The following is a 14,149-nucleotide window of genomic DNA, read 5'->3' as shown; positions in this document are numbered from 1 at the left end:
GAGCTGGAGCTGACCCTCTGCGAACAGAGTGGTTCTCACACTGCTCTCAGGCGCTCTAAAGAGGGCGGCCCAGAACCCCTGGTTGAACTCCACTGTTTTCTGTCTTCTGCCTGGAAGTACCTCGTAAGATCTTATGTGAACAAGTATTGTGGCTTAACGGAACACCTAGACAGCAACCGAGGTACAGAAACAACCCACAAGCCATCCTCAACCTGGTCCATTTAACTAATAGCTGCAGCCCAAAGAGGCGTCTGCTCAGCGCAAGTTGACAGGCAGCACAATGATACATCTGTATTACATTGTAAATAAAAACAAAAAATAAGGTTCCCACTTTGACCAGCTGGGCTCAGGGCCTCACACTCATAGAGACGGCAGCCACGCTCTCCTGGGCCCCTGCAATGTCACTTCACCTGGCGTCTGCACGCCATTGTCTAGGAAGCAGCTGCCACCTCGGGGTTCTGGTTCAGGCCACCTGGGGAGCCCAGCAACCCCTGGCCCAGTACCCTGCCGACACTAAGCTGTGCTCCCCAGCAGCTCCCCAGCTGGGCCGGTTCCCTGAGTCTGTCCAAGGGGCTGGCCTGGAGGCTCTCGCGTGCACGGCCTGAGGGAGTCCCACTCACAGTGAGGAAGGGGTGCCTGGTGTTCTGGAGGACCCGGCTCTCGGTGACTGTGTGGGCGACTTCGTCCTGCAGACAGACAGAGGCCAGGTGAGGGGCTGGTGGGCGACAGCATGCATGCCCCCAGCCTAAGGGGTGGGTGAACGACAACCCCATTCCTTGCCATTATGCAGAGCGAGAAGGGCAGGAGCGGCACATTACCATCCACAAGCCCGAAGGAACGAGGGACCAAGGCAAGGACATTCAGTGGTTTGCTCTCCAAACCCCAAGGGGAGAGGGTGGTGGGGACTTTACAATGAAGGGATCAGGCTGTCACCTCCCGAGCCCACAGAACAATTCTAACCTCCCTAAGAGGGAACAAGCAGACATTATGAGACCCCTGAGGTGATGTCACAGGCCGTGGGAATCACCACCTATAAATGTTCTTGCCAGAAAAACTGGATCTAGAATTAGGACTCCAGGCTGTGGAGTAACGGTTCTGTGTGGTCCCCACAGGGGCAGCGTCAGCGTTGCCTTGGAACTTGGAGAAAAGCAGACTCTTGGGCCCCTCCTCGGACCCACCAGAACAGAGTGGGCCCGGCTGTGGTGGGACAAGCCCTCCCGCTGACTGAACACAGGCTCCGCATCACCAAGAGCTGCTCACAGGCCTGAACCACCTCTGGGAAAGTCTACGCCCGGGGCGTAATTGGTAACCATGTCTGAAGGCATCTTTGACTGTTACAACCCAGGGGGAAGGGCGGAAGGGAGCCTCCGCTTTCCTGGTGGAGACAGGTCACTGCTCCACGCCCACAGTACAAAGCAGGGCCCCAGAGCAGAGGAGTCAGCCAGTGTCTGAGGCTGAGAAACCCTGCCTTGGACCAATGACACTGGGTTTGTTCATCTTGGTGAACATGGTCACAGTACCACAATTACAGTATTTCACATCTTCACCTGTTGAAGACACATCTCTAAGTGCGTATGGGTAAATTCTACGCTGTATAAAACATGCCTTAAAATACTCCGGGAGAAAGAAGGGGGAGGGCAGAGCTAACAAAACAAGATTGGCCAAATGTTGATAATTGTTGATGCTGAATGAAGGCTACATGGGAGTCCCTGTATTTATTTTTCTTTTAAAAATTTTGTGTATGTTAGGAATTTTCCATTTAAAGGAAAAAAAAGGAATAGAATTCCATTCCTGGCCCAGGCTCCTACTGAGACACCCTGAGCCAAGCCCCCACCCTCACGGCCTACAGGGACACCTCCTTTCAGGCCCTGACAGTGCCTGCTGGATGAGACCAGACTCTCCACGTCCCTTCCCAGGCGCCCAGAGTGTGGGGTGGGGGCTCAGCAGGCAGGCCAGCCTGGAGATTTGCAGGCCCGAACCCAGAGGAATAGGTTGGCGGAGAAATGAGACGTTGGCAGCAGAAGGCACAAGTAAGTGTTGTGTGTGTGTGTGGTGTGTGTGTGTGTGTGTGTGTGTGTGGTGCGTGCGTGTGATATGTGTGTGTGTGTGGTGTGTATATTTGATTGTGTGTGTGTGTGTGTGTATGTGTGTGTGTGTGTGTGTTTGGTGTGTGGGTGTTGTGTGTGTGTATGGGTGTGTGTATGGTGTGTGTATGTCTGTGTGTGTGGTGCGTGTATGGGTGTGTGTGTATGGTGTGTGGGTGTGTGTATGTGTGTGTATATGTGGTGTGTGTGTCTATGTGTGTGTGTCTATGTGTGGTGTGTGCAATGTGTGTGTGTGTCTGTGTGGTATGTATATGTGTGTGTGTGTCTGTGTGGTGTGTGTGTGTGGTGTGTGTGTATGGGTGTGTGTATGGTGTGTGTATGTCTGTGTGTGTGGTGCGTGTATGGGTGTGTGTGTATGGTGTGTGGGTGTGTGTATGTGTGTGTATATGTGTGTGCGTGTCTGTGTGTGGTGTGTGTGTGTGGTGTGTGTATGGGTGTGTGGTGTGTGTGTGTGTGTGTGTGTGTCCCAGGCCAGCCACGGGCAGCCTGGCGAGCACCCACCTTGGCGATGATCACCTCCTTCCGTAGGATCTTCATGGCGTAGTAGCGGCCGGTGGCCTTCTCCCGCACCAGGATGACTTTGCCGAAGGTGCCCTTGCCGAGGAGCTTGAGATAGTCAAAGTCATTCATGGTCTGCCAGGGGTGGGGAGAGAGCAGGCCCATCAGTGCAACTTGGCACACGGCCCGTGGGAGAAAATTTTCACAAAAGAAAAGGAAAATCAAAGGACACTGCTGCCAAAATGCTCCAGCAGGAGCAGGAAGGGAGGCTCTGGGCAGCAACTGCTGGTTCTGAAGTGGCCTTCAGACCAGGGCTCTCTCCCAGCACTCAACTCTCCCAGACATGAGGCCCTGGGAGGGTTCTGATGTGGGTGGGTGGGTCTTTTCTTGTTAATCCTCATCTGAGGATACAGATATATATATATATATATATATATATATTTAGAGAGAGTGGAAGGGAGGGGGAGAGACAAAGAGAGAAACATCTCTGTGAGAGAGACACATCAACTGGTTACTTCCCACACAGCCTTAACCAGGGCCAGGGATAGAGCCTGCAACCAAGATACGTGCTCTTGACCAGAATCGAGCCCAGGACCTTTCAGTCCAAGAGCCAACGCTCTATCCACTAAATTAAACTGGCTAGGGCGAGGGGTGGACAAGTTGTAATGACTTCTCAGAAGGACGTGGGCACAGAGCAGCCCTGGGGCATCTACACCGTGAGATCACCCATGCTACAGGGCAGTCATGGCAGGGCCGGGGCCCCTCACACTCTGCATGGTGACAGGGCCAACACTGTGGGGGAGGCCTGCTCACTTACTGGAAGCTCTGCCCCCCAAGCACTTACCACCTTGGCCCGTGCCTTGCTAACGGCCACTTCCATCTCTTCAGCCGCAGAAGAATCACTAGGGGAGCCACACTTGTATTCCATGGGGTCCTCACCTGGGCCCCGCTGCTTGAGGCTATTGGCGACCATCTGGATGGCCCGCATCCACTCTTCCCTGTGTGGGGACAGGTCAGGGGAGCAGTGAGTCCTGGGCAGGAAGGCCTGAGTCCCACCCTCTCCAACCACCTTCGGGCATTTTGGCACAATGTGTCTGAGCTGGGGAGAGCTGACAGGACCTCTGGGTGGGAGAGAGCAAGAACGCAATAAGGACAGAGACCATCTATTCCCAGGAATGGCCACCTGAAGTCAGGCAGCAATTAATTGATCAAAGAGGGGCAGCTGCCTTTTTTCTCAGCCCCCTGAGCCTCGAATGAGGAAGAGACAGTGCTAAATTTCTCCGGCACAAATGACAAGCTCAAGTGTACAAGTGACCAATGTTTTGTTAAAGAAAATCAAGAGTAAAAGGAAGCATTCATTAGCCAGAGAAGCTAAAGATCTTAAAAGGCAAGAGCCACCGACCTAACTCCTTGGTGGGGGCTTGCCAGGACTGGTCAGGGACAGAGGTTCCCACCGGGGCAGGGGCGTGGAGGAGAAGGAAGCAGCCCCAGCAAGAGGGAGCCTGGCTTCAGAGCCATTAGCTAGTCTGTTGATCATGATTAGGATTCACTGGGGGAGCGTGTGCTTCAGGTCTCTGCAAACTGTTCTGTCTGGAAGGAGGGAAAAGTAAGTAAAAGTAACCAGAGACCAAAAAGAAAAAAAGGAGGTTGAATGAAAGTGTCCACACCCCCCATTTTTACCCTCCCCACAGAAGTGGCAGTACCTGTTGAAACCCCTATGGATTTTGCTTATGTCTATAAAACAGCCACATGAACAGTTGGAAAAACAAAACATTTGCTCGGAATACAAGAATTCAGGGAGCAGGCAACCTCCACAATCACAGCGATGTAAATAAGCCCGAGAATTGCCTTCCCCACTCCCACCCCCTCACCCTCCTACCTCCATCCCCCGCTACCAGGCAGCGTGTGTTCCAGTTCTGCACTCCTGAGGCCCCTGCCCAAGGTCATGCAAGGCCAAGCCTGGGCCACCCTGCTGTGCTGCTCGCCTGGGAGTCTCCATTTCCACACACACCAAACAGCACTGCAGCTGATCTTTGACTAACCTCTACTTACTTTTTTTTAATCCTCACCCAACAGTATGTTTTTACTGATTTTTAGAGAGAGAGAAAAGGAGATGGGGAGAGAGAAAGAGAGAAAAACATCCATCAGTTGCCTGAGCCCTAACCAGGGATCAAACTGCAACCTAGATATGTGCCCTGAGGGGAACTGATCTGCAAAGCGAACTGCAAACCTTCAGTGTCCGCAAACCTTCAGCGTCCGGGATGACACACCAACCAACCGAGCCTCCCGGAGACGGCCACGTATTAACTATTAACTCCCCCAACATTTAATACTAATACGAGCCCATTGTTGACTGGAAGCTTTCCTGACAACATGGTTAATTAAAACCTATTCTGTACACTCTCTGTATTATATACTACACTCTTACAATAAAGTAAACCAGAGAGAAGGAAATGTTAGGAAAGTCATAAGGAATATTGGCAACAGCACTGAGCTCACAGGGCTCTGTCAGGTGGAGCGGGAACGCCCTGCAGCTGAGAGACCGAGGCCGATCTAGTTGTGGACGTGGAATGACTTAAGAGACCTTAAGTGAAAACAGGGAGGTGCAGACAGCACGGTATCATGCTGGTGGAGCTCTAAACAAAACAAACGGAATTCATGCACACACCTCATAAGCACAAACACCTCTGAAAAGGATGGTCTTGATACAGGGCCCTGGTTGCCTCTGGGGAGAGCGCTCACCCTTCCTCCTGCATTACACATGGGGGGTACACTGAGGCCCAATGCACAATCAGAGGGAGCACCCCAAGGACCAGTGCACACCCCTATGGAGCACACCGAGGCCTGTGCACACCCCATGGAGCACACCGAGGCCCGTGCACACCCTGATGGAGCACACTGAGGCCCAATGCACAATCAGAGGGAGCACCCCAAGGACCAGTGCACACCCCTATGGAGCACACCAAGGCCCGTGCACATCCCAATGGAGCACACCGAGGCCCGTGCACACCCCTATGGAGCACACCGAGGCCCGTGCATGCCCTGATGGAGCACATTGAGGCCCGTGCACACCCTGATGGAGCACACTGAGGCCCGTGCACACCCTGATGGAGCACACTGAGGCCCATGCACAATTAGAGAGAGCAGTACTAACTTTGTTTCCTGACCCAATGCCTCAGGCAGGCATTTCTCAACTTGTTTTACCCTGTGCCCTCTTTGGAACCAATTATAATATAAAATTCCTGTGCCTACATTAATATTTCTGTATTTTGAAAAATAATTTACTTTATCAGATCATAACTGTTTTCTTAGAAAATTAACAATGGATTTTTAAAAATCACCAATCTCCTAAGAGATATGTTGATATATTTTTTAAAAAATGTATATATCTCATACACAGAGACTGTCACATGAAAAGCTGCAAGTTGCAGACTAAGATACATGGCGTACTCTTGTCTTTGTTTATAAGGGAGAACACTGACAGTCCATCAACAGTAGCCTGAATAGCCCTAACCGGTTTGGCTCAGTAGATAGAGCGTCAGCCTTTGGACCGAAGGGTCCCAGGTTCGATTCCCATCAAGGGCATGTACCTTGGTTGCGGGCACACCCCCAGTGGGAGGTGTGCAGGAGGCAGCTGATCAATGTTTCTCTCTCATCAATGTTTCAAACTCTCTATCCCTCTCCCTTCCTCTCTGTAAAAAAAAAATCAATAAAATATATTTTTAAAAAATCAATAAAGTATATTTTTAAAAATAAAGAATCCCTTGCCTAGTTTAAAAACAAACAAATAAACAAACAAACAGTAGCCTGAATAAATAAACACACATCCACACCACAGGAGCTCTGGAAGCAGCTCCACGGGACTCCTCTGGAGCTACCTCTCGGGGCTGCAGGGTTGCTGATCAGGAGGATGGGACCCAGAGCCATACAGGCCGGGGCTCAGCGGTAACTGCCACCAGGCAAGCTCGCCCTCCCAGTCCGCCTCCCCCTGCGGTAGGCTGGGGACACTGAGGTACTGGTGAGCTGCATGTGCAAAGCACCGCATACACAGAACGTGCTCACCTCAAGAAATGTTAACTATACTGGGTGGGACCTGGACCTAGCCCATCCATCCTGACTCAGCTGCCCAGCCCCCCAGGGATCCTAGGAACCCTCAGGGATACAGAAGGTTGGATGGGGGTAACTGGGGCTCTCCCACCGCCTGACAAGCTCCCCATCCTGTTCCAACTGGACTGAGGTTGCAAGGTTGCAGCACTCAGAATTCAGAGAAAAAGCAAGGGCCTTGGTCCAGGATATTCCTCAAGGGTTTGCAACATGGTGTCTGGGGCAGAGGGGAGCTCCCACCCAGAGTTGAAGCTGACGTGCCTTCCACGCCTCAAAAGGAAGCTCCCAGGGGAACCAGCCTCCTTCCCGCCAAGAGACATGAGAACTATAGCAGCGCCACAGAAACCACCTCATTCCATCTCTCTTAAGAGCAGTGGAGGAATGGGCATGTTTCTGATGTGGAAACTGAGGTGCACAGTCACCTTGGAGGTCACACAGCCAGGCTGTGGTGAAGCCACCTGGCTCCTGGCACCACACCACTGCTCCCTGATGAGAGCTACAGCTTCCTAGGGGAGGCCCCGGGGAATGGCGCAGGGCACGCTCCCACGCGCTCAAGGAATAAGGAACAGCAAGAGACAGAACTCAGGAGCCAAGGGAAGGAAAGCCACGCCTTGGGAGTTGATCTTTTCGAGAGGGACTCTCCCACAAAGGTCTTCCACTCACACAGGTGCACTCTATTTCTTTAATCCACACCCCAAGATATATGGGTTGGTTTTTTTCTGGCCTGAAATTCACCAAGCCATGTTTTTGTTTGTTGTTTTTTTTAGAGAGAGAGGAACGGAGAGGGAGAGAAACATCAATGTGAGAGCACTACATTTAATGGCTGCCTCCTGCACGCCCCTCACGGGGATCAAACCAGCACAGTATGATGCTCAACCAACTGAGCCACACCGGCCAGGCAAGATGTTTTTATTTTTATTTTTTTCCAGAGACAGAAAGGGAGAGGGAGGGAGAGAAAGAGGGAGAGATGGTGGGAGGGAGGGAGAGAGAGAAACATCATTGGCTGCCTCCCTTACACACCTAAACCAGGCGTCACACCTACAACCTGAGTGTGTGCCCTAAGTGGGAATCGAACCTGCCAACTTTCAGTGTACAGGACAATGCCCAATCAACGGTGCCACCTGGCCAGGGCTTCACTGTTTCTTTAATCCATGGTTGTACACACATAGTGAGCGTTTTAAAATTAGTAAAAGGACACTTTACCTGACATACAGTGACTGGACACGTGACCTGAGGTAACCCCATGGTCCTCCTGACAACCTTATGAAGAGGGTAAGATGAACATCCTCCTATGAACGAGGAGGCTGAGACACAGAGAGGCTGACAGGCTCAGTTACACAGCCAGCAAGCAGAGGCCCAGGGACCCAGGGGGCCCTACCACCCCCAAAGCACTTCTCCCCTCAGGGGAACTTTCAGGAGCCTTCCTATCCCTCACTTGGGCTCTGAGGCCAGGAAGACACATTTGGGGGAGCCAAGCTCCCCCAGGCAGCACCAGTTGTGTGCAGCACAGGCTCAGGAGCCGGGAGCCAGAGCCTGGAGCTCAGCTCTGCTGCAAACCAGCTGTGAGGGGGCCCTGAGTGGCCTCACTTCTCCAGCCTCTGTCTGCCTCCCACATATACTGGGCACCACACAGTGGCTGAGCACACAAACTCGGGAGCCGGGTGGCCTGGCATGATCTTAGCTCTGATCCTCCCAGAGGCAACACTGGGGAGACGATTTAACTTTCCTGTGCCTCAGCTGCTGCCACGTAGAGCAAGGACCAGAGGCTTGTGTAAAGGTGAAATGCCACTAGACAGAAATCATTAAGGCAGTGCCTAGCACAGCAAGTACCTCACGGAGTGGTTGTAGGAATTGGCCCAGCCAGCCAGCCAGCAATACTTCCTGCCTTCTGGGCGCCAGCCTGGTTCTGGGCACTGAGGCTGCAGCAGAAAACAAGCCCCATGGAACTCCTAGCCTGATGGAGCAGATAAGTGTATCATGGTTCCAAGGCAGGGACTAGAACAGGAAGCTCCTTCTCAGAGGGTGGTCTGGGAAGGCCTCTCCAAGGAGGTGGCATCTAAGACAGGGCTTGAAAGATGTTCCTGGAACATGGGCAATCCCAGCACCGAGAACAGGCGCCTGGCACCTGGCTATGAAATGAAATGGAGGGAAGGAGGCAGCCATGCAAAGTGTCAGGACGGAAAGGAATCCGTGTGGCCCTGAGCAGGAGGGAGCCTGGGTGTCTAAATAAGGCCCAGCAGGTGTACTGGAGCTGAAACTGACAGAGAGAGGGGGATAGAGCAAATGAGGGTCGGAGGGAGGACAGGCCCAGATCCCACTGGGCTACTGGTACTGCTGTATTAAGATTTACATCTTAACATCAGGGGAAGTCACTGAAGGTTTACTTAGGGATGACAGGACCCAATTTGTTTTAAATTAGCAGCTTTTGTGTAGGACACAGACTGGGGGCAGAGACAGGGTATGAGTAGACTACAGCAGTGCTCCGGGCAGAGGAGATGGAGAAGAGAAAAGGTGCCAACAAGCAGGATTCCATGGGGCAGCCCCAGGCCAGCTTTCACATTTACTTCCTCCTTTGTTCTTCATGACAGTCAGGGAACTAGCCCCACTGAGAAAGTGGCACAGTGCTGGTCTGACTCCAGAGCCTGGGCCCCAACCCCGAGATCCCCAGCTGAGCAGGAGTAAGTGCACCCCAGAGGGAAGCCCAGTAAACTGGAAGTGGAAGGTCTACCCTCAGCACACAGGTCTGTCCTCTTCACGGCGTCAGGAGTAACAACTCAACTCACTGCTGGTCTGATGACAAATGGGGGGCCTCTCTCCCTACCAGGGCCGTCCTCTGACCCAGAGGGGTATTTACAGCTGGAGGATATCTGAAGTCCTCTGTTCACAGATACCCTGAGATGCCCCACCCCCGTCTTTCTTTTATTCTAATTCCCTGTGCCTCCATTTCACTACCATTATCCCTATTTAACAGGGAACTGCCTCCTAGAATTTTTTTGAAAATATATTTTATTGATTTTTTACAGAGAGGAAGGGAGAGGGACAGAGAGTTAGAAACATCGATCAGCTGCCTCCTGCACACCTCCTACTGGGGATGTGCCCACAACCAAGGCACATGCCCTTGACCGGAATCGAACCCGGGACCTTTCAGTCCGCAGGCCGACGCTCTATCCACTGAGCCAAACCGGTTAGGGCTCCTAAAAATGTTTTGAGGATGAGTTAATATATGTAAAGATCTTAGAACAGGGTGTGGCCAACAGAGAATTAGTTTTAGTTATCCTTTTACTTATTCAACAAGCATTTACTGAATGCTCCCAGCACATATAAATACACAGGTGCTATGGAGGAAAAATAGCAGGGTAAGGGTAACAGAGATATGGGGCCAAGGCAGAGCACTCTGAGAAGGTGACATCTGAGCAGAGACCTCGTGGAGTCAAGGAGAGAATCATAATGATATCTGGGAGAAGAAGATTCTAAGCAAAGGGAACAACAAGTGCAAAGGTCCTCAAGTAGCAAGTGTGTTTGGCCTATTTAAGGAACAGTGAGGAGACCAGTGTGGCTAAAGTGAGGACCCTAGTGGTAGGAAATGATTCTGGAGAGGGGGCCAGACCATGTAGGGCTTTGTAGAATGTAGCACTGACTTTGTGGTTTATTCCAAGTGGGACTAAAAGCCACTCACTTTCAAGAAGAGAAATTACATTATAAGATTTACATTTAAAAGATCACACTAATGTAATACACTATTAAGTATACCTGCCAAGACCAGGGTCTACAAACTTCTGTATATCGCCAAACAGTAAATATTTTAGGCTTTGCAGGCCACATGGTCTCTATCACAACTACTCAACTATACCACAGTAGGGAAAAAGCAGCCATGGGTATGGTTGTGTTCCAATAAAACTTTATTTACAAAACAGGAGGCTGAGCTATAGTTTGCCAATCCTGCTCCAGACTTAATTCCCGGTTTACAGGAAATATGGGTACAGAAGACCAAAGTAAACAGTGCCAAAAGTCAGTAAGATAACATGTCCATAGTGTGGGATTCTACAAGACAACTAGCCTGGTTTACCTAAAAAAATTCAATGTCATGTGGGGGGAAAGGGAAAGGTCTGAACTACATTAAAATAAGCCAAAAAGACAACATGTACCTTGAATAAATCCTGCTTTACAAAATAGCATTTTGAGGACAACTGGGGAAATTCAAGTATGGCGTGGCTATGGGGAGGATGTAAGAAAAGGCTAATATGCAAATCAACCACAGTGGACTGACCAGTTGCTATGACACACACTGATCACCAGGGGGCAGATGCTCAACACAGGAACTGCCCCCTGGTGGTCAGTGCGCTCCCATAGGGGGAGCACTGCTCAGCCAGAAGCTGGGCTCCCACCTCTAGGGCAGTGCTAAGGATGTCCCACTAACGGCTTAAGCCATCAGTCGGACATCCCCCGAAGGTTCCCGGACTGCTAGAGGGCACAGGCCAGGCTGAGACCCCTCAACCCCCGTGCACAAATTTTGTGTTCCGGGCTTCTAGTATATTATAAAGAATCACCTCAGATGTGATAATGATACCACAATTCTGTAGGAGAATGTCCTTATTCTTAGGAGATGCCTGCTGAGGTATTAAGGAGGTAAGTGTCACATAGATTCAGCATGAGGCAAACATGGCAAATGCTGAATTGCTGACTCAGGGCACAGGAATCTGAGCCTTTTAAAAAATATCTTTATTGTTGGTAGTATTACATATGCCCCCCTTTATCACCCTGGACCCTCATTTATTATACTAAATGTGCACTGGAAATAAGTTGGCAGGGCGGGGCTCAGGGAACCCCTCTAGCTGCCCAGGAGAGCCAACTGGGGAGCAGGAGAGGCTACCAGGAGCAGTGAGCAGGCCACTGCAGCATCTAGGCAAGGACCAGCCACCAGTGTGGCCCCTGTCAGCTCTCTGCTGCCACCCCCCACCTCTCTCCAGGCTTGGGCCTATGTGGCTGGGGCAGTGAGGACAGCCATAGCAGAGCAGACTGCCTTTCACTGGGTTTCTGGCTCACGCCTCACTGGGATAAAGGTCAGGAAGCTGGGGTTTGCTCTCAGAGTAGCCCCAGCCCCACGGCCCTATCTCCCAGTCTTCAGAAAGGGACTTCCCCACACTGAAGGGCATAGTATCTTATTAAAATGAAAACCAGAGCAGGTCTCTTGCCTACAAAAACACTTCGCCAGCTCCCCACTGCTCCTTTTCCCGGCTTGCACACTGTGTGCCAGGTACCGCTGAATCAAGGGCTTCCTGTTTGTCAGCCCCTTGAACCTTTTAGCCACCTGTGACAAACCCCAACTGAGTCACCACCTGCCAAGCCCCGGGGGATCTCCACCGGGAGTCCAGGCCCTGGCTGAACTCACCAGCTTGAAGGTTCTCCACTCCTCCCCTCCCAAAACCCCTGGTGCTTGATTCTTTGGTGACACAAAACCCTCGATGTTCCTGAAATGACAAGCTATCTCACCTCCAGGCCTCTACATATGCTGGTCCCTCTTCCTGGAGTCACCTTCTCCTTCCTATCTCTGTGGCCAACTCCTTCCTACCTATACTTCCAAAACTCAGCCAACACGCAGGTCCTATGCATTTATTGGTCTTAATCGGCTTTTACTGACAGCCTATGTTTGTTTTTTTTGTTTTTTTTTTTTATGGGTATACCAGATGACAGCCTATGTTTTGGTTCAGTTTTCAGCTGAGTAACCTCAGCTGGCTTGAGATGGTAATTCTGTCCCCCTTGAAGGGACAAATATATTTTTGATCTTGGGAAGGTATGCAATAATAATTACAGTATAGATTGTGGTAATATGTCTTGTGATACTGTTTTGTGTATGCTCTAGAAATACACTGTCTATGAGTATAGCCACTAGTCATATGTGGCTATTTAAATTTAAATTACTTAAATAAAAGAATTTTATTCCTCAGTTGCACCAACCACATTTCAGATGCACCACGGGCACCTGCTTGGGCACTGCAAGTATAGAACATTCTATCACAGCAGAAAATTCTCTTGGATGGCACTGTTTTGGGTTCTCCAGAGGGTCAGCTGAATCCTTACCCCAGAGACAAGTTAAAGGAGTATTTCTCAAAGAGAGGCTCAAAGGGATAAAGTAGGGGCAGGGGGAATATTTGCCACTCATTACAAAGGGGTAAGCTTCCTAAAGCATAAAGAGCTTTCAGAAATAATAAAAAAGGCTACCCAATAGAAAAACAGGCAAAGGCTATGAACAGGCAATTCAGAAAGAGAAATTCACATGGCCCTTGAATATATGAAAGGAACTCTAACCCAGAGGAAAGGTCAATGAAAACCACCCTGAGGTGCCAGTTCTCACTGATCAGATTGGTAAAAACCCAAACATCTGAAAACACAAAGTTGTGTGGACTCTTAGACACAGACTAATAGAAACATTTCTCAACATTACAAATCCATATCCCCTATGACCCAGCAAGCCTCCATCTAAGAATTCATCTTACAAATTTAGCAGCACATATGCCAACAAGACAAACACAGGTACTGCACTGTGGCATTGCTTGTAATGAGCCAAAGGTTGGAAACAAGCCCAGTCACCATCCATAAAGAATTGCTCTATGAACTAGGGAGCATACAAGTGCAGCTGTTTAAAAAAAACAAAAATGCAGCAGCAGCTCACTACAGACTGAAGCAAGAGCATTCCCCAAGACAAATCAAGTAAAAGAGCTCGAGTACATGTACAGTGCTACCTTCTGTGCAACAAGGAAAAACCAGGGGAGTCGGGCGTGAAAGGCCCTCCCGGAGTGAGCGAGCCGTCACCTCCGTAAGAAGCTCTTGGAGGGCACATAAGGAGAGTAGTTAACTTGGGGGTGGGACAGAAGGGAGAGGGGAGCTAGACACCTTCCTTATACTGTATGATTTTTAAACTAGGTAAACCTGCATCATCTCTTCTGATTAAGTCTCTGACCGCCTGCCTCAAAAGCAATGGAGATGCGCATTAGCAATGCAGCTCCCTGACCCTCCACCCATCTCCAGATAATCAGAGGCCCTGATGTGGCCTGAGCTCCACCTGTTAAAAACTGGGGTATAGGGGAGTCTGCCCATCTGCACCCCTTCCCCTCATCTGGCCTGCCACTCTCAAAGGTCAGCCACACAGAGGCCCAGACTCGCCTCTCATCGGGAGAGTCTACGTGGAAGGTCCTCTCGATGACTGTGGTCCACTGCAAGCAGCGTATGACGAATGTGTTGGGCCGCGGTCTCTCGGTCTTCATCAGCTGGCATTCTGTAGGCAGAGGAAGGACAGAGACAGGAGGGTAAGGGGACAGCCCTGCTGGTCGACAGCCCACATCCCCTAAGTCACATCCTGTGTGCCAACCGCATGCCAGATGGTGTTAAGGACACCTTAGTGACAGATAGCTCTGGACTTGCCCCCGTGGGGCACAAGATCGTGT

At 50.7% G+C, this 14,149-nt stretch overlaps 1 protein-coding gene across 1 annotated transcript in view; it reads right to left on the bottom strand.

Moving 5' to 3' along the window:
- The window catches only part of AKT2 (v-akt murine thymoma viral oncogene homolog 2), a 33,113-nt gene that overhangs the window by 7,348 nt on the left and 11,616 nt on the right, over positions 1–14,149 (bottom strand). Inside the window, exons 3-6 of the mRNA XM_006763666.2 lie at positions 13,869–13,980; positions 3,448–3,601; positions 2,607–2,738; positions 621–686 (exon numbers count right to left, since the gene is read on the bottom strand). Coding sequence (XP_006763729.1) covers positions 621–686; positions 2,607–2,738; positions 3,448–3,601; positions 13,869–13,980 — 464 coding nt within the window. The remainder of the gene's footprint in view (positions 1–620; positions 687–2,606; positions 2,739–3,447; positions 3,602–13,868; positions 13,981–14,149) is intronic.

The sequence above is a fragment of the Myotis davidii genome, unplaced genomic scaffold, assembly GCF_000327345.1.
Source record: "Myotis davidii unplaced genomic scaffold, ASM32734v1 scaffold178, whole genome shotgun sequence".
Classification (NCBI taxonomy): domain Eukaryota; kingdom Metazoa; phylum Chordata; class Mammalia; order Chiroptera; family Vespertilionidae; genus Myotis; species Myotis davidii.
The sequence above is the reverse complement of the archived record's forward strand: the minus strand, read 5'-3'. Positions and strand labels throughout refer to the sequence as shown.